Source organism: Schistocerca serialis, chromosome 5 (genome assembly GCF_023864345.2).
Source record: "Schistocerca serialis cubense isolate TAMUIC-IGC-003099 chromosome 5, iqSchSeri2.2, whole genome shotgun sequence".
NCBI lineage: Eukaryota > Metazoa > Arthropoda > Insecta > Orthoptera > Acrididae > Schistocerca > Schistocerca serialis.
Genome location: NC_064642.1, coordinates 57,416,168 through 57,437,680, shown reverse-complemented (window position 1 = coordinate 57,437,680; position 21,513 = coordinate 57,416,168). Strand labels below are relative to the sequence as shown.

Sequence of the window (21,513 nt, the reverse complement as noted above, 5' to 3'; positions counted from 1 at the left end):
ATTCACAGACAAACATCAGCTCCTTGTATATATTCATTGGATTTTTGGGATGCCATGAGGAATTCATCATAGTCCCCACTGAATGCTGTGACATTGCATTCTTCTCTGATGTGTCGGATGGTCTGCTTAGGTGCGCTGCAGTCACTTGCTAGTGAAGACATCAGTCCCCATGTGAAGAGCGAGTCAACACATCTTCCATGCCCCGTTCCTAGTCATTCAGAGTTGATCAGACCTTGTGGGGCTGATCAAACCCAGGAACTGCCTCAGTAATGCAAGGCATTAGGTGGCAAGTTGTTGGGGCATTTTGGAGCCATTCTCATCTCCAAGAGTTGATGCCAGTCCCAGTGAGGCTGTTGAGAGTAAGAGAAGGATGTCTTGAACGAAGCCTCTCGATACTCAGATCAGGTATATCGATGTGTACCAGTAGTTCAGATTTTACTTCGTTCTTGTTGTATTCCCTGACCAAGGCTGCTTCTCGTCACATTTTTGGGGATGGTATATAACTCAGGACAGGTAGCCATATGTTAGGTGTAGACCTAACAGTTCCTGAAATAATGTACATGGTGTTGTTAAGTTCAACATTGATTTTGTTCACATGACTACTATTTAGCCATACTGGTGCACAGTGCTCCGTCGCAGAGTATACATAATTCAGACTGGGGATAAATGACATATTAGGTTCCCCAAGGCTCTGTGTCTACCTCATATATGTAAATGATCTTCCATCTAATATACAAACAGAATTAGTTCTTTTTGTAGAAGACACTAGTATTGTAATCAGTCCAAGCATACAGACAGAAACAGAAGAAATGGTAAACAATGTTCTTAAAAGTATCATCGACAGCTTTTCTATGAAAGATCTCGACTCAGTTTTTAAAAGAGAACATATTCTGTTTGCCCATCTAAGGGTATTACATCAGTGATAAGTGTAACTCATGGCGAGGAAATAATAAATAGGATGGAAACTTCAAAATTCTTAGGTGTCCATACTGATGAAAATTTAAACTGGAAAAGGCATGATTTGAAACTCCTAAAACAACTTAGTTCAGCCACATTTGCATTTAGAATCATTGCAAATCTTGGGAAGAGACAAATCATTAAGTTGACATATTTTGCATACTTTCATTCAATAATGTCATGTAGAATAATGTTCAGGGGTAATTCGTCTTTAAGAAAGAAAGTCTATGTTGCTCATAAACACGCTGTAACGATAATATGTGGTGCTCACGCACAATCATCTTGTAGACATTTGTTAAAGAAGTTGAGCATTCTGACTACTGCTTCATGGTATATTCATTCCTTCATGAAGTTTGTAGTAAATAATCCACTAAAATTCAAAAAAAGCAATAATGTTCATAATTACAATACCAGAAAGAAAAATTACATTCATTACTCCACATTTAGATTGTCTTCATTACAACAAGGGCTGCACAATGCTACAACAAAACTTTTTGATCACTTACCCAGTGATATAAAATGTCTAACAGGCAGCAAAGTAAAATATGAAAACAAACTGAAAGAGTTTCTCCTTGGCAACTCTTAAAAGCTGATGAGAAGGAATTGCTGATTCACGTCTGTATTTTTTTTAACAAACTTATAAATACTCAACATTAATTTACAAATTAATTTGTGATTTGAATGTAAAATGCCTTGTTCCACATCTACATCTACATACATCTACATTATTACTCTGCTATTCACAATAAACTGCCTGGCAGAGGGTTCAATGAACCACCTTCAAGCTGTCTCTCTCTACCTTTCCACTCTCGAACAGCATGCGGGAAAAATGAGCACTTAAATTTTTCTGTGCGAGCCCTGATTTCTCTTATTTTATCGTGATGATCATTTCTCCATATGTAGGTGGGTGCCAACAGGATGTTTTCGCAATCGGAGGAGAAAACTGGTGATTGAAATTTCATGAGAAGATCCTGTCGCAATGAAAAACGCCGTTGTTTTAATTATTGCCACTCCATGTATCATGCCTGTGACACTATCTTCCCTATTTCGCGATAGTACAAAACGAGCTACCCTTCTTTGTACTTTTTCGATGTCATCCATCAGTCCCGCCTGATGTGGATCCCACACCACACGGCAATACTCCAGAATAGGGCAGACAAGCGTGGTGTAAGCAGTCTCTTTAGCAGACCTGTTGTACCTTCTAAGTGTTCTGCCAATGAATCGCAGTCTTTGGTTTGCTCTAGCCACAAGCGCACTGGCTCCAAAATGCAATTGTGAGCGCAAATTAGTACTTGAAAACAAAGTATCTGTCGTCACTCACAGAAAACCTTAGAAATCTAATCACCTGTTTTTGTTTTACCCTTTACAAAATAAGCATTAGGAAAGATTCATTTTGAACGATTTACAGTGTTACAAACAACTTCTCTTTTGTAGCGAGAATATTTTTTCATTGATGCAAAGTGTACACCGTGATAAACGTTTTTTGAAGACTGAAAACTGTATGCCACACCACAATTTATTTATTTTATTTATTTATGCGTCAAGTTCCATAGGACCAAATTGAGGTGCAGATCTCTAAGGTCATGGAACATATCAGTACATGAAATTACAATATAAAAGTAATAACAGATAAAAATAAAATGTTTATGAACCCAAAAAAAGTCAAACCATAAGTTTCAGTAAATGCAGTCAACAATATAACATAAGAATCAGCTTAATTTTTCAAGGAACTCCTCAACAGAATAGAAGGAATGACCAATGAGGAAATTCTTTAGTTTCGATTTGAAAGCATGTAAATTACTGCTAAGATTTTTGAATTCTTGTGGAAGATTATTGAAAATGGATTCAGCAGTATACTGCACACCTTTCTGAATAAGAGTTGTCCGCCTGCTTAGCTGGGTGGTAACGTGCTTGCCTCCCATGCCCTGGCCCCGGGTTCGATTCCCGGCCGGGTTGGAGATTTTCTCTGCTTATGGACTGGGTGTTGTATTGTCCTCATCATCATTTCATCCTCATCATCGGCCACAAGTCACTTAGTGTAGCACCAACTGGAATAAGACTTTCACTTGCTGGCCGAACCCGAATGGGACCACCCGGTCAACAATGCCATGCGACCATTTCATTTCATTTTTGCACAAGAGTTAAGGAAGTCCGATCAAAATGCATTTTGGACTTCTGCCGGGTATTAATGAACTGAAAGCTGCTTATTCTTGGGAATAAGCTGATATTTTAGAGTTACTCGTAATACTAGAGGGCATATCATTTATATAAATAAGGAACTGGAGTGTAAAATTGTCTACATTACCCCTTCCTCCTACATACAGGATTAACATATGCAGCACAGTACTTTAATATTCTGCTAGGCACTCCATCATATCCATGAGATTCCTTAGTCTTCAGTGATTTAATTTTTGACTCAATCTCCCCATTGTCTGTATCACAGAGGAGTATTTCAGCCATCAGTCTTGGAAAGGTATTTGCCAAGAGAGTTATATGATTCCCTGTAGAAACTTAATTTTTATTTAATTCACCAGCAATCCTCATAAAATGATTGTTAAATTCTGTACATATATCTGATTTATCAGTAACAGAAATATTTTTAGTACGAATTGATGTTATATCATCGACCTTGTGCTGCTGACCAGACACTTCCACTTCCTTCACAACTGACGATATGGTTTTAATTTAATCCTGTGAATTACCTATTCTATTTGTGCACCACATACTCTTTCTTTCATAATAGCATTTTTAAGCACCTTACAATACTGTTTGTAATGGAAAGGAAATGCTACCTCCTGTAGACAGTGCACTATCAATCTAGCTAATTGTGCATACAACAAGCACCCACTCAAAATTTCAACTTGTCACTGGTTTTCCTTCTTCATCTTTCATTCTCTACAGTTTCATTCCAATTATGCTGTTAGGTTGTTGTTTTTCTGCTTCCTTCCTCCTAGAGTTTCTAATCCAGTTGTAAAGCTGTAGTGCTTGTAAAGAGATTGAAACCTGAAGGGTTGAAACAAGTCGAAATTTTGAGATCGTTCATGGGGCACGCAAGGGTAGCATGATTGGTTATACATTGCTCACAAAATGTAGGGGCTCTGAAACAGTTCAGCACATAGTTTTAACTTATCACAAAATAAAATACTACTATTTTGTGTTTTGAAAAGTACACAGATCAGCATGTCTGAAAATTTGAAGCAAGCTGCCAATATTTGTACCACTTTGAAATTTTATCAACATCTATCTGAATATTACTGTGGTTTTTTTCAGACAGTAATTCTTTATAGCTAACAACATTATATACTAAAAGTCTGAGATTACTGTAAGTATTGTTTATAACAATGAACAAAATCAATTTTTGACAATTTAATGTAATTGGATGGATAAAAGATCTACCCACCAAGTGGTGGTAGAAAACACACATAAAATTAGGTTATAATTAGGCAAGCTTCTGGAACCAGTGGCTTCTTCAGGCAGAAGGGTTGAAGGGGAAGGAAGAGGGCTGAAGGAAAAGGACTGGAGAGATCTAGAAGAGTCACACAGAGTCGCGGACCAGGGAGATGTACTGGATGGAATGAAAAGGAAAGGCTGATTGTTGGGGACTGCACTGGACAAGATTTCAGTCCCACCACAAATCTCGTCTGGTGCAGTCCCCAACAATCAGTCTTTCCTTCTCATCCTGATTGGTAAGTCTCCCCTGACCTCTGGCTTTGGGTGACTTTTACAAAATCTGCCCCTTTTCCTAGACCTCTCCAGTCCTTTTCCTTCACTTCTCTTCCTTCCCCTTCAACCCTTCTGCTGTAGAAGGAGCCACTGGCTCTGAAAGCTTGCCTAATTATGTATGTGTTCTGCTTGGTGAGTAGACTTTTATCTATCCATTTACATTATAAGTATTGTTTTCTAGATCAGTAATGTACAACATGAACAGCAAAGTTCCTTGTACACTTCTCAGAAGCACACTTGAAATTATTAGTCTAAGATAATATTCTCTGTATTGCTACCAAGAAATCCTCAATCCTGCCAAAAATTTTGTTTGAATGAGCATGCTTTTGTTAGTAATTATTGTATGAGACAGAGCCAAATACTCGTAGGAATTCAAAAATATTGCTTCTACCTGATTGCCTTGACTCATGACTTTCAGGATGTCAGTTGAGAAAACCAGTTGGGTTTTACATAACTGATGTTTTTGGAATCTGTACTGGCTAGCTCGGAGATGGTCGTTCAGTTTTAGATACCTCATTATTTTTGAGATCAGAATGTGCTCTAAGATTCTGTGACAGATGGATATCAGTGACATCGGACAGTAGTTTTGTAGGTCACTTCTGCTTCCGTACTTAAAGACAAGTGTGACTTGTGCTTTCTTCCTTCTGTTGGGCATAGTTTTTTGTTGAGTGGGCCCGTGGTATGTTATAGTTAAAATGGGAGCTAACTTAGCTGCAAATTCTGTATAGAACCTGACAGGGATTCCATCGGGCCCTAGAGCCTTTTTTAATTTTAGTAATTGTAGCTGTTTCTGAATGCCCTTGACACTACTATCTGCATTACTGATCTTTGCAGTACTGTGAATATTAAACTGAGGCAGTACTCCTGGATTTTCCTTTGTTAAAAACAGTTTGAAAGTAGAGTTCAACATTTTTGCTTTTTTCAGTTCCTGTGTCATCTGTGAATGTCTGGGCAGTAATGTTGTTGCCACAGGCACCCTTTACATATGACTATAATTTCTTTGGGTTTTATTAGACGTGTTTTGGTGAAATTATGCTATAGCAATAATTTTAGGCTTTATACATTGTCCGTTTGAAAGCCAAACTCATTTCATTTAGCATCTTTTTACCTATACTTTGTTTTATATCTATTGTGTAGTAGTCACTGCAGTTATCATTGAGGTTGTTTTTCACTACAAGAGATCAACAAAAGAATTTCATTAGTTTGTGATCCAACAGTTCATCTGCTCCGTGATCTACACGTATAAATTTCATCTGACTACATGACCAGCACGTATAAATTTTCCATTGTTTGACATATAAATTTTTGTGTGATAGGTCTGTATGAATACCTCAAGTTCTGTCTTTTTACACATTTATTTGTCTCCCTGTACATATTGTTATTATTGGTCATTCAGGAGCTCTCAGTGTTCATGTAATTTACACATTTGATTGCTTCGACTCAGTGTGGTGTTCTAGAACTGACAGTACATGCTGACTACGGATTAATATGTAAAATGAGGAAAAGGCAATCACTCTCCTATAGTAAATCAATGCATGGAGCATAGAAACAGCTAACACATAACAGCATTCACATTAGCTTCTGAGCACTAGCTCTTTTTCAAACAGTAGTACATACCTTCACACAAATCCCAAAACATACACTCCCATGGCTGTGGCAAGACTAATTACTAATTACTGACACTTGATTATTGAAAGCAGTTGCCTGAGCTGATAAGAGGGTGGGGAGGAGTTAGAAAAGGACACAAGGAGGGGGGGGGGGGGGAGGGTAGCAGGAAAGAGGCAAGTCTTTGAACAGATGACTTTGCTGCCACACAACAAGGCAGAAAGAGTACAGAGGGTGCAACAAAAAGATATGTAGAAAGAGGGATTTGAGGGGGCATGGGGCTGGGGCGGGGGGGAGGTGATGAAGGAGAATGAAGAGAAAGCTGAAGATGAGGGGGGGTGGAGAGAGAGAGAGAGAAGGGGGAGAGGTTGAAAATGGGATGGAGTGAGGAAAGTGCCCCCATTGGGGGGGGGGGGGGGAGATGATGGGAGAAGGCAGTGCATGATCTGAATGTAGGAATGGTGTGGACAGAAAAGAGAAGGGAAAAGACAAGGTGACGCAGGGGGAACAGGTTAGCAAAGGTTTAAGGTATGAGAATTGCGAGAGTGCAGAATGTGTTGAACAGACAGTTCCCATCTGTGTAGTTCAGAGAAAATTGTGCTGGAAGGGAGTATCCAAATGGCCTTTGTAGTGAAGCAGCTGTATAAGTCATTTGTTTTGTTATGTGCAGCATGCTCAGTAAGTGGGTGGTCAAGTTTGAGGTTTGCCATAGTTTAGCAATGGCCCCTCGTGCAAGTTGACAGTTGGCTACTTGTTCATATCCACACATAACAAAGTACAGTATATGCAGAATAGCTGATATATAAGGCCTGTTCAAAAATTCTGGAACATTTGTAATTTTGCACCAGTGGTGTGTTGGAGCAAATGTGGTTGGAATCCCTGCACACACATTTGTTACATGCATAACTGCTGGAAGTTTCATTATTATATGTCTATCAAACAATGGAAAATGCAGGATGGAATGTAACAATATTAGAGAAGGAAAGTTGCTACTCACTATACAGCCGAGATTCTGAGTCGCAGGTAGGCACAACAAAAACATTCTCACAATAACAGTTTTCGGCCATTAAGGCCTTTGTCAACAATAGACACACATACACATACACACACTCATGCAAACACAACTCGCACACATGACTGCAGTCTCAGGCAACTGAAACCACGCTGCGAGCAGCAGCACCAGTGCACGACGAGAATGGAAACTGGGTGGGGCTAAGGAGGAGGCTGGGATGGGGAGGGAGAGAGATGTATGGTGGGGGTGCCGGACAGTGAAGTGCTGCAGTTTAGACGGAGGGGAGGGGGGGGGGGAAGTAGTGGAAAAGGAGAGAAATAGAAAGAAATAAAAAGACGGTGTGGTGGTGAAATGACGGCTGTGTAGTGCTGGAATGGGAACAGGGAGAGGACTGGATGGGTGAGGACAGTGACTAACAAAGGTTGAGGCCAGGAGAGTTATGGCAACGTAGGACGTATTGAAGGGAAAGTTCCCACCTGTGCAGTTCAGAAAAGCTGGGTTGGTGGGAAGAATTCATATGGTACAGGCTGTGAAGCAGTCACTGAAATGAAGGATATCATATTTGGCAGCGTGTACAGCAACAGTGTAGTCCACTTGTTTCTTGGCCAATGTTTGTCGGTGGCCATTCATGAGGACAGACAGCTTGTTGGTTGTCATGCCTACATAGAATGCAGCACAGTGGTTGCAGCTTAGATTGTAAATCACATGACTAGTTTCACAGGTAGCCCTACCTTTGATGGGATAGGTGATGTTAGTGAATGGACTGGAGTAGGTAGTGATACGAGGATGTATGGGACAGGTCTTGCATGTAGGTCTGTTACAGGGGTATGAGCCATGAGGTAAGGGATTGGGAGCAGGGGTTGTGTGAGAATGGACGAGTATATCGTGTAGGTTTGGTGGACGGCGGAACACCACTGTATGTAAGAGGGGTGGGAAGACTAGTGGGCAAGACATTTCTTGTTTCAGGGCACGACAAGAGATAATCGAAACCCTGGCAGAGAATTTAATTCAGTTGCTCCAGTCCTTGGTGGTACTGTGTTACAAGGGGAATGCCCCTCTGTGGCTGGATGGTGGGACTTTGGAACATGGTAGGAGACTGGAAACATAAGGCATGGGAGATTTGTTTTTGTACATGGTTAGGAGGATAATTACGGTCAGTGAAGGCTTCAGTGAGACCCTCAGTATATTCTGAGAGGGACTGCTCCTCACTACAGATGCGACGACCACGGATGGCTAGGCTGAATGGAAGGGACTTCTTGATATGGAATGGGTGGCAGCTGTCGAAGTGGAGATATTGCTGGTGGTTTGTAGGTTTGATATGGACAGAGGCACTGATTTAGCCATCTTTGAGGTGGAGGTCAACAGCTAGGAAGGTGGCTTGTTGGGTTGAGTAGGACTAGGTGAAGCAAATGGGGGAGAGGTTGTTGAGGTTCTGGATGAATTTGGATAAGGTGTTGTCACCTTCGATCCAGAGAACAAAGATGCCATCAATAAATATGAACCTGGGGAGGGATTTGGGATTCTGAGTTTTTAGGAAGGATTTCTCTAGATGGCCCATAAATAGGTTGTCATAAGATGGTGTCATGTGGTGTTCATAGCTGTACCTTGGATTTGTTTGTAGGTAATGTCTTCAAAGGAGAAGTAATTGTGGGTGAGGATATAGTTGTCATGGCGACTAGGAGGGAGGTTGTGGGTTTGGAATCCATAGGGCGTTGAGGAAGGTGAGGCCATGAGCAGCAGGAGTGTTCGTGTACAGGGAGGTGGCATCAATAGTGATGAGCAGGGCACCGTGTGGTAAAGGGACAGGAACTGTGGAGAATCGGTGGAGAAAATGATTGGTATCTTTTATATAGGAGGGTGGTTCTGGGTTCTGTATTTATCCTTCCAACCTTGTACAAAAACAAATCTCCCATGCCTTATCTTCCCAGTCTCCCACCACCCCCCAAAGTCCCACCATCCGGCCACAGAGGAACATTCCTCACGTAACTCAGTACCACCCAGGACTGGAGCAGCTGAATTACATTCTCCGCCAGGGTTTCGATTATCTGTCGTCGTGCCCTGAAATGAGAAATGTCGTGTCCACTAACTTTCCAACCCCTCTTACTGTGGTATTCTGCTGTCCACCGAACTAATGCAATATACTCATCCATCCTTACACAACCCCTTCTCCCAATCCCTAACCTCATGGCTCATACCCCTGTACCAGACCTGCATGCCCTCCGTCTAAACTGCAGCACTTCACTGTCCGGCACCCCCACCATACATCCCTCTCCCTCCCCATCCCAGCCTCCTCCTTAGCCCCACCCAGTTTCCATTCCCGCCGTGCACTGGTGCTGCTGCTCACATTGTGGTTTCAGCTGCCTGATGCTGCAGTCATGTGTACGAGTTGCGTTTGCTTGAATGTGTGTATGTTTGCCTACTTTGACAAAGGCCTTAATGGCCGAAAGCTATAATTGTAGTATTTCTGCTAGTTACTGTTCAGTGCTGTATTGAGTAGAACATTGTGTCACACAGTTTGTGAATTTCGAGATGGCAGAGTTAGAGGAGCAACGCAGCTGCATTAAATTTTGTGTGAAACTCAGAAAAACCTTTACAGAGACACACCAAATGATGTAGGTAGCGTACAGTGATGCGTACTACTTAAGCTGTACTTGGTGTTACAGATTGTTCACACAGTTTAAAAATGGTTGGACGGAAGTTAAAGATGATCCTTCAGGATGCCCTTGGTTGCCTACCGACGCTCATGTCAGAAATGACAACGAAATTGTACATGCCAATCGAAGACTGACTGTTTGACAGATTGCAGAAAAAGACAAGAACCTTCTCCTCGCTATCTGTGAAGAGCTTTTGGATCGCAGAAATGAGAACGAGATTTTCCTTAAGAGAATCGTAACTGATGATAAGATGTGAGTCTACAGTTATGATGTTGAGACCGAGGTTCAATCTTCACAATGGGTTGGGAAAGGTTCTCAAAGACCAAAAAAAGCTTGTCAGGTCAGGCAAATGTCAAAGCAATGCTGATAGTTTTCTTTGACTTTGAAGGATTAGTTCATCATGAATTTATGCCACAGGAACAAACTGTTAATCAGTGGTACTGTCAGGACGTGTTGTGACTCCTGCAACAAAATGTGAGAAGGAAATGGCTTGAAATGTGGTGAGACAATTCATGGCTCTTGCATCACAATAACGCACATTCAAGCCTGCTGGTGTGTGACTATTGTACAAAAAACAAAATAACTGTGCTGCCTCATTCTCGGTACTCTCTAGACCTGGCCCCTTCAGGCATTTTTGTTTTCCAAAGTTGAAAACCCCAGTGAAAGGACAAAGATTTTCAACGTTAGACGAGATAAAAGAAAATTTGCAGATGGCGGTCCACACTATACAGCAAGAGGCGTACCAAGATTGCTTTTGAAAGTGGAAACAGTGTTGGGAGCAGTGTATCAATTGTGAATAAGAGTATTTCGAAGACCATGCACAATAAGTAAAATATAAGTGTAGAAAAATTTTGTGGACAAAGTTCTGGAATTTTGAACAGACCTCGTGTAACACGGCTGCTTTTTTGTGTGACACAGCCTTGTATTGGGTAGGAAATGCCTGGGATTGGACCACGGTAGGTGGTGGCGGGTGGATGTATGGGATAGGTCTTTAACCTGGGCCAACCATAAAGGAATGACCCATAAGGTGCAGGATTTGGAGTAGGATTAGACGAGGGATGGACAAGGATGTTTTGTAGCTGGGTGGGCAGCAAAACATTGTTTTGAAGAATGTGGGTTGGATTTTGGGTAGGGTATCCCTCATCTCAGTGCATGACGAAGTAGTTACAGCCCTGGTGGATGATGTATTTGTGCATCTCAAGGCCTAGGTGATCAGAGGAGTGCTGGTCGGTGGCTTGTTAGTATGTTTACTTGTGTCAGAGGAGCAGGTGGCATGGGAGACTTTTCTTATGAATGAGCTGGCTAGGATATTGTCTGTTGGTAAAGGCTCTGATAGGATTTCTTTTTCTGAAATTGGCAGCTTTTCCAGACAGTCAAAAACCCTTGTTTCCCCATGTTCTAATGGAAAAATTAATTTTATGGTTTGGGGCACACTTGTATTTTTATATCAGTCTTCTATTATTTTTGTCTCTTTCAAATCTGATTTCTTTCTTCCAATTTTTTCTCCTTTAAAAAAAAAAAAAAAATGCATCCCTGAAAGAGATGTGCCTAAATTAAAGTGCTTCTTAGAACAATATACAGGTTTAGGTACTGATTAGTCTACCTTGAAGCTGTGAGAAAGTATCTATTTGGAAAATATGAACTAGATTGAAAAGGTAGACTGTGAATAGTAGTCATTTATAAAATTGGTTTGAAAGTTTGATATAAATTTGCTTTAGGTTGTGTTTCTTGTGTGGAAGAAGCATCAGATATTTATACATGATTGTAGTATCCTCTACCAGTCAAGATTGATATTTTGAATAATTAAGTAACACACAGTATTTTTCTGTATTTGTTTATAGATTCATAATAAATCGCATGAGGGAGAGAAGTGCTTCAAATGTGATCTTTGTCCATATGCATCCATCTCTCATCGACATTTGGAGTCCCACATGCTTATACATACAGATCAGAAGCCTTACCAGTGTGATCAGTGTGATCAAGTAAGTACGCAAGAACCTGTTGTAATTTTTAAGCGTATTTTGAAACATTTTGTGTGCTTAATTTCAACATGAATTACTATAAGTGATCGTTTGAACAGCTGATCTGCAACAATTGACAGTTTATTGCTGAAATCCTGTTCTGTTATCAAAGATGGTTGCTTTTTATTGATCAGATGATAGAGCAAACATTGCTTGCATGCCAGTGCAAACAGAAAAGACGTGACACAACAAAAAAGTCAAAACAATCTTAAGAAAATATTTATATACTTAACACTGCTTGAGTGTATATTGACAAGGAGAAATTATGGACTGGCCCTCTTGTTTTCTTCATACATGTAAGATTAGAAAGTCAGTGCCTGTGCTTCAGTTTCATATAGGAAAGCTACATTTCATTTACAAAGCAGGTTTATAATACCCTTCTCTGTTACCAAACCAAGCAGCATGTTCTGCATGCAATAGGAGCAAAAATGGCACTGCCTATAGTTTCCCTAGTGTGATATTCAGTACTACATAGCTCAACCAATTGTCTGATTAAGAGTTATCACTGAATAGTCCTATTCAATAACTGAACTCACCTGTGCTGATTATCTTTGTTCTGCCATGCATTGTGCTCACTCAGAGGTCAAGAATATAACAAACACAACCTTAAAACTTACTGCAGAATTTGTGTTCCAGTACTGGCATCAAACATAACAGAGAATCTGCTAGGAAATTTCTGTGAAAGAAAAGCTGTCACTATTTGCATAAAAAGCATTCAAGAGGTTTACCGTTTTTATTAATTTGTAGAGATAAGAAATGACATTATTTTGTGAAAACAAAATTGTTCCACATCTTTGTTTAAAAATCTTGAGATGTTTGCTGGTGATCAATTCATTATGGCACTGTACAAGAAAGCTAAACCTAATTAATTTCTGTATTACATTGGGATTAATGTGTTGTGACAGATTAAAATTTGTAAGTTATTTCCATGTTCCACTGATCATTTGCACAATTTTTGTTGAAATGTTGTAGAATGAGTATGAAACCGACATTTTGACCTCAGTTAGTGTTTGAAAGAGATGTTAACAGCCTAAAAAATATGAATGCATGCTTAATAGTGTTTTCTATATGGGCAAGGAGAGGCCATCAGTGGAGATGTCTATTTGTTGTTCACTGAAAGTTCTTAAAAATCATCTTAGCAATTTAAATGCCACACTTGTGTAGCTAATGAGTATGCAAAAAAAATCAAATAGGGATGTAACCATTACTAGACACAAGATCTTTCTATTTGTATGAATATTAAATATAGGTGTGTGTAACTTTTGGAAACATAAGTTTTTGTTTTGTACTGACTTTTATTTGAAATCTTGTGTTTCAGCACACATTTTACTGCAGTACAAGGTGGCATTTTTTGAGCTCAGTAGTCATTTGTCTTATTTCATGAAACTGAATTTCAATGGTAATTATGTAGTTCATTATCTTTCAGAATGGGGAAAAAATTAATTTGTGTTTGCAGTCATTTCGGCAGAAGCAGCTTCTGAGGCGACATCAGAATCTCTATCACAACCCTAACTATGTTCCTCCACCTCCACGGGAAAAAACGCATGAATGTCCAGAATGTGGCCGACCTTTCAGGCACAAAGGGAATCTCATACGACACATGGCAGTACACGATCCTGAGTCTTCAGCGCAAGAAAAAGCTCTTGCTCTCAAACTCGGACGTCAAAAGAAAATCCAGGTTAGCATTTCTAAAACACATTTAATTTTTATTGTGCTCCAGTTATTTATTAAAATCTCATTATATTTTGAGAAACCTGCTTTTAGTAGAGTCTTTGTTACTGACTATCAGTACTTCTTTTTTAATAATGTTTTTGAAACATGGACGTTTTCTTCTTTTCAGATCATTGATGGTCAGCAGGTTGAAGTAATGGCTGGTGAGGATGAGGATGAAGATGATGAAGATAGTGAATCAGAAATGATGGCAGTTGAAGGGCAAGATGGGCAGCAATATGTTGTTCTCGAAGTAATACAGTTACAGGTATAAAATTATTTTTTTAAATTCTTCATCCATTTTTTCATTCATGATACTATATATAAATAAGGTATTCTTCAGAGCTGTAAGTAAGTTAACAAATCTCTCAGAGTATAGCTAGGAAATTTATTAGGGGCAAACATGTTCAGTGCTGCTCATCATTGTCGTGGCAGTTTTCCATCCGGAGACTTCTTTGATGCAACTCTCCCTGCTGGTCTATCCTCTGCAAGTCTTTTCATCTCTGAATAACTATTACAATCTCCATTCACTTAAACCTGTTTACTATAATCAAGTCTTGGTTTCCCTCTACAATTTTTGTCCCCTGCCCCATCCCCCCCCCCCCCCCCCCTTTCCCACTTCCATCCTGTACCAAATTAACTATTCCTTAATGCATCAGGATGTTCCTGTCAACCAGTCTCATCTTTTACTCAAATTGTGCCATACATTTCTTTTCTCCCAATTCGATACAATATACTTGCCCTAAGTATCCGATTTACCTCTCTTATTTTCAGATTTCTTCTTCGGCAGCACCACTTTTCAAACTCTTGTGTTGTCTTCTTCCCTCTGTTATTTATCTCAACACAAATACACTGAGAAAAGACCTCATAATATATGTATTTGTTGTAGGAAAGTTATTGTTGAAGGTAAATACTTTAGAATTAAGGGGACCACTCACCAAAAAGCAGAAGTGTTGAGTTGTCAATAGGCACATACAAGAGAAGGAAAACTTGCTAGTGGACTTATTCTGTGACAATTGGGATGGGTGACATGATGGAGGACAGGGAAACTGTTAGGAGAAGGGTGCAGGAACAGTGGATTACCTGAAAGTGAGGCCAGGACAATTACAGGAGTGGAGGATGTGTTGTAAAGACAACTCCAACCTGTGCAGCTCAGAGAAGCTGGTGGTGAAGGAAAGGATCTACATGGCTCAGGTTGTGAAGCAGCCATTGAAACTGATCATGTTGTGCTCAGCTGCATGTTGTGCCACTAGTTGGTCAACTTTCTTCTCAGCAGCAGTTTGGTGGTGCCATTCCTCCTGGTAGACAGCTGGTTGGTAGTTATACAACCATAAAAGGCCATGAAGTGTGTGTAGCAAAGTTGGTATATGACATGGCTGCTTTCACAGGGGGCCTGGCGTCTAATGGGGTAAAATAAGCCTGTGACTGGACTGGAGTAGGAGATGCTGGGTGGGTGGATTGGGCAGACAAGGGCTTGGGAGTGAAAGTGATATAGGGATGGACCAGGATGTTGTGTAGGTTGGGCAGGCAACGAACACCACTTTAGGAGGGGTAGGAAATATCTTGGGTAGGATGTCCCTTGTTTCAGTGTAGGTTGAGAGATCCAGTCCAGGGTGTTACTAGGTGATGAGGGGGCACTCATTTGGAGCTGTTTCTTGCCATGTGATAGTAGAGTGTGTTTGTGTGTGTGTGTGTGTGTGTGTGTGTGAGAGAGAGAGAGAGAGAGAGAGAGAGAGAAAGAGGATATGGCAAGGAAAATGTGTTTGTGGACTGTTGCACATTGGGTATAAGAGGACCAGGTAAAGTGGATGGGAGAAAAGATGTTGAGATAGTGAAAGAATGTGGATAGGATCTCTTGGCCATGACTCCAAATCACAAAGATGTACGAACTTGAACCAGATTAGGGATCGGGAGTTTGGGATGCTAGGAAGATTTCCTCTAGACAGCACATAAACAGGTTGGCATAGGAGATTGCCATGCAGGTGCCAGTGGCCATGCCGCAGATTTTTTTTGTAAACCTTCCCTTTAAAGGAAAAGTAGTTGTGGCTCAGGATATAGTTGGTAAAGTGTATAAGGAAAGAGGTGGTGTCTTTGGAGTCTGAAGGATGCTGGGAGATATAGTGTTTGATAGTGGCAAGGCCATGGGCATGAGGATGTTATTGTATAGGGAGGTGAAATCAACAATGGTGAATATGGATTTAGGAGGTAAAGATGTGGGGATGGCAGACAGTTGGTGAAGGAGATGATTAGTGTCTTTGGTGTGGGAGACTAGGTTTTGGGCAATTGATTGTTGGTCAACAAGAGTGGAAATTCTTTATGTGGTAGCCCAATAGCCAGCTACAATGGGGCATCCAGGATTATTGGGTTTGTAGACTTTGGGGAGCATGCAGAAGGCAGATGTGGGGGGGGGGGGGGGGGGAGGAGGGAGATGAACTGAGGTGAGAGGTTCTTGGAAGATACTGTGGGTTTTGGTAGGGATTGGAGGATACAAATGTTGGACTTCTGGGATAGTATCACTCTGGCAGAGAGACAATTAGTTACCCAGCCACAGATTTAAAAATTAAAGGTTGCAATGTGTTGTGTACTAACAGGATTAGTATGAAAGTGCATGTTTAATAACTAATAATATTTTAAAGCTACACTTTTTGTGATCAAGTATCAATGAAAATATTCAATTTTTTAAATTATAATTTAATTGGATAGATTAAGAAAAATCTACTCACCAAGCGGATTAAAAACAATCCACTCACCAAACGGTGGCAGGAGAACACTTGTATAAAAACATTGAAATTTGCGACCTTTTGGAGCTAGTGGCCTTTTATTCTGACAGAAGGGTTGAAGGGAAAGGAAGAGGGATGAGGGAAAAGAAATGATGGGGTTTAGGATATTGGTAGAGTTACTGAAAAGTCACCCAAAGCAGGGGAGACTTGCTGAATTTGATACAAATGAAAAGCAGGGTGTTGATAACTGTACCAGACGAGATTTGCAATGTTTCCCCAACTCTCCCCATTTCTTAAACCTCACATGTTCTTCTCCTTCATCCCTCTACTTTCCCTTCAACCGTTCTGCCAAAACAATGAGCCACTGCCTCTGAAAGCTTGCGTATTTCCGTTCTCTTATATGTGTCTTCTACTACTCGGTGAGTAGATTTTTTTATCTATCTAATTTTATTATATTTTTAAAAATAGTTCTTTTTGTTCAAATGTGTTTATAGTAATAAAATTTGAAGGATGATTGTTTGATAAAGTATCATAGTTCCTTATAACCAAAGGTTTAGAAGCTTTGGGTGGTACACTTAAATCCATACTGTGAATAAGAAATGAAGCACTGCTTGTTGACACAGCATGGCTCAGCAAGTAAGTAAATAAGAAACTTCGATGTATCTAATAAAAATTGAGCTGCATGTGACACTTAATTCAAGTATAGGTACTGTGACATGCTTAATGTAATGAAAATAGACAAAGCAGAACTGCAGAAAGAATGAGACTAGAAGGCATCATGGAGATATGTAATATAATGAAAATGGTTGATAACATGCCAGAGAAAACTGCTGCCAGTTTGTTTACTTTCAGTACACCCTTGTCATCAGAGTATGTTAAGGTAGGCTTCATTTGAATGAAAGTAAGCACTTTTATCCCAAATCCTCTAAGGTTTTTTTTAAATGGCATTGGTTCAACCATATTTCTTGAAATATAAATGTGATACAGTATGAAGTAGGCATTGCCAAATTGTCCATGAAACAGAGATGACCTATGCATACTTACTGATTTGAAGTGATCTCACAAATTCCTTTCTTGTGCCAATCTTTTTGTTGTGTACATAGTTCTGTGTAATCAGCGCGTACACAACTTTCCCACTAGAGCGCGCCCCGCTAAGCAAAACAGCGCAGGTGCAGCGCTTGTCCGTCTGCGCAATACGAGATGGCGCTGCCTTAGAGATGGACCAAATTCTGCTTCCGCAGATCCGCGTATCAATATGTAACGTAGCCAATGAGATTGCTGCTAACGTAGAACCTTTACTCCTCGCGCAGTGATACCTGAACGCGCGAGGTATTATAACAAGTGTACAGACCTCCAATTAGTGAGTCTGCACCAGTCTGCATTAGTCTGTACCAGTCTATACTCAAGTTTCAGTCTGCAGCTAAGAAGATTATCATATTTCTGTACATAGCCATTAAGATAAATGTATAGACACTTTGTCAAGTATCAGAGATATGTGAGAATAAGATTAACGTACCAAGACCAAAGGAACTTCAGATTGTCAATTTTGGTCACCGTCAGTCTGCTACCCTAAGTGTGCAAGTGGCATTTCTATTGTCTGACCTAAGAGCAGAAGATAAACACGCCACAATAAGACCACGAGACATATTGCTGACACTCGCCTACTTCATCAGAGCGACAAGTCAAATAATCTGATGGTGTGTGTACCGAAGGTCTTACAGTATGCACACCACACTTTTCATCTCAGAGTAACAATTGCATCCTATGTCCTCAATTATTTGCTGGATGTATTGCAATCTCTGTCTTCCTCTGTGGTTTTTATCCTCTATAGTTCCCTATAGTACCATGGAAGTTATCCTCTGATGGCTTAACAGATGTCTTATCATTCTGTCCCTTCTTCTTGTCACTGTTTTCCATATATTCCTGTCCCCACCAATTCTGCGGAGAACCTCCTCATTTCTTACCTTATCAGTCCACCTAATTTTCAACATTCTTTGTAGCATCAAATTGCAAAGGCTTTGATTCTCTTGTGCTCTGGTTTTTCCACAGTCCATATCTCAGTATCATACAATGCTTTGCTTTAAACATACATTGTCAGAAATTTCTTCCTGAAGTTAAGACCTGTGTTTGATACTAGCAGGCTTCTATTGGCCAGAAATGCCTTTTTCACCAGTGCTAGTCCACTTTTTATGTCCTCCTTGCTCCATCCGTTCATAGTTTATTTTTGCTGCCTAAGTAGAGAATTCCTTAACTTTGTCTACTTCATGATCGCCAATTCTGATGTTAAGTTCCTCATTGTTCTCATTTCTGCTACTTCTCATTATTTTTGTCTTTCTGCGATTTACTCTCATTCCATATTCTGTACTTAATAGACTGTTCACTCCATTCAACCCATCCTGCAATCTTTCTTCACTTCCACTGAAGATAGCAATGTCATCAGCGAGTCTTATCATTGATATCCTTTCACCCTGAATTTTAATCCCATTCTTGAATCTTTCTTTTACTTCTTTCATTGCTTTTTCAATGTATAGATTGAACACCAAAAAGCAGAAGTGTTGAGTTGTCAATAGGCACATACATTATGCTGTAGCTTCCTTGCACTTTCTATTTATTTCATTCCAAAGTGACTTGTATTTCTGTATTCCTGAATTTCTCTGAACATTTTTGTACTTCCTTCTTTCTTTGATCAGCTGAAGTATTTCATCTGCTATGCTCTTTTTTCCCCAGTTGTCTTCCTTGTACCTATGTTTTCCTTTCCAACTTCTGTCTTCTTTGATTCCCTCTTCAGAGATGTCCGTTCCTCTTAAATTGTACTGCCTACTGAGCTATTCATTATCAGAGTGTCAGTAGCCTCAGAGAACTTCAAATTTGTCTCTTCATTTCTTAGCGTTTCCGTATCAACAACTTTGTACACTAATTCTTTGTGACTAGTCTCTTAAACTTCACCCTACTCCTCATCATTACTAGGTTGTGATCTGAGTCTATATGTACTTCTGGGTGTGCATTACAATCCAATAAGTGATTCCGGAATCTTTGCCTGACCATGATGTAATCTAACTGAAGTCTTCTCATACCTCACGTTCCCGAGTGTACCATCCCTTCTTGTGATTCTTGAACAGAGTATATGCTATTACTATTTGATATTTATTGCGGAACTTGATTACTCTTTGTCCTCTCTCTTTTCTACTACCAAGCCCATATTCCCCCATAACTCTTTCTTCTACTCCTTTCCTTACAACTGCATTCCAGACCCAATGAGTATTAGATTTTGTCTCCCTTTATGTAATGAATTACTTGTTCAGTATCCTTATATCCTTTCTCTATCTCTTCATCTTTGGCTTGCTACATCGGCATGCACACCAGAACTATCATTGTTGGTGTTGGTTTGCTGTCAGTTTTGAGAACAACGTTGTCACTGAACTGTTCACAGTAACTCATTTTCTACTCATCTGACCAGAGATCTTCGTCTTCCTTCCATTTCACTTCACTGATCCCCATGATATTTAGATTGAGCCATAGTATTTCCCTTTTCAGATTTTCTAGCTTCCTTGCCATGTTCAAACTTCTGACATTCCATGGCCTGACTTGTAGAATGTTATCCTTTAGTTGGTTATTCATTCTTTTTCTCATGGTGACCTCCCTCTTGGCAGTCCCCTCCCAGAGATCTGAATGGGGGGACTATTTCAGTATTTTTTGACAATGGAGAGATCATCATGAAATTTTTTCAGTTATGGGCCACGTGTCCTACGCATTTTCTCTTTAATGCAATGGTTTCCTTTGCTGTCTGCATCCTCATGCCATTGATCATTGCTGATTCTTCCACCTTTAGGGCAGTTTCCCACCCCATGGGCAAGAGAGTGCTCTGAATCTCTATACACCCCTCCGTCCTCTTTGACAAGACCATTGGTGAATGAGGGTGACTTCTTATACCGGAAGTCTTTGGTCGTCATAGCTGATGATTTTTATTCAAAATTTAACAGGTAGCAGGGTTCGAACATGGGACTGAGGATACTTTGATTACTAATCAAAGACGCTACTCCTAGATCACAGGATGTGAGTTCAAGTCCTGTGACTCCAGTTTTTTAAGGGGCTACAAGATTTATATTAAGGATGTAAGTGATGAAGGGAGATGGGTGAAATTCTTGTGTCCATTAGATACTTATCACTCCTCACCCAGCACCCTTAGCATTTAGCTGCAAGTTCATACTCTATGACAGCGTGTTCCACTTGTAATAACTTCGTGCTTTATCTACTTACCACTTCAAATGCCCATTTACTACCAAGTTTTCCCAGACCTCATTCAACAACTTACTGATAATGATTTATCCTAAGAGACTTTAATCTACACAGTATCTTTTGGTGTTCCTTTACACAATGTATTTTTGTGTTCCTTCACCACTTGCCTGCAAGATTGAGTGTTATAGGATCTGCTTCTAAGGTGTGTGTCTTCTGAATGCAAGTAGAATCACACATTTCAGCATCACATCAAGGTAATTCTCTACTGTAGATCTCATATCATCCTCATTTGATCTAGAAAATAACTTAATTCTTGTGACTTTCCCATATCATCATCTACATGAGAGAGAGCATTAATCAAATGTCTACCACAAAAAGGGATTCTAAATAAGGCTAACTAAGCACTGCAAGCTATTTGGCTGTGATAGAGCACCATGGCAGCATAGAGGTTTCAGTGGACCATGTCATAGGTGTCATTCACAAAGCTACTGGTGCACCCATTTCAGAATTTTGCAGAAGTGATGAAACTAGCTATCCAGATTTAAAAGAATGCAAGCCTCCAATATAGTTGATGTTTTACAGAAACTCAAAATTTAGCACATTTTTCAGTGTGAGTCACTTTTAGTAGTTTGCACAAACAACTCTGCCTTCAAATTAGCAGAAAGTCCAAAGGGATTTTGGTTGTGTGTAAAGTACACCAGTGGCAGTACCCAACTGATATCTTCACTGCATGATAGCGGTGGTAATGTTCCTGATGATAGTGCCACTAATGTGGAGTTACTAACCAAGGTTTTCCAAAATTCCTTCACCAAAGAAGACGCGGTAAATATTCTCGAATTTGAATCAAGAACTGCCAACATGAGAACTTAGAAGTA

At 40.1% G+C, this 21,513-nt stretch overlaps 1 protein-coding gene across 10 annotated transcripts in view; it reads left to right on the top strand.

Annotated features, from left to right (window-relative positions):
• LOC126481567 (transcriptional repressor CTCFL) overlaps positions 1 to 21,513 on the top strand; it is a 138,689-nt gene that overhangs the window by 70,926 nt on the left and 46,250 nt on the right. For 9 of the 10 annotated variants that reach the window (XM_050105416.1, XM_050105412.1, XM_050105410.1 and 6 more), the window contains 3 exons: positions 11,793 to 11,933; positions 13,399 to 13,650; positions 13,813 to 13,950. In XM_050105416.1, coding sequence (XP_049961373.1) covers positions 11,793 to 11,933; positions 13,399 to 13,650; positions 13,813 to 13,950 — 531 coding nt within the window. The remainder of the gene's footprint in view (positions 1 to 11,792; positions 11,934 to 13,398; positions 13,651 to 13,812; positions 13,951 to 21,513) is intronic. The other variant, XM_050105417.1, reaches the window with a different exon arrangement.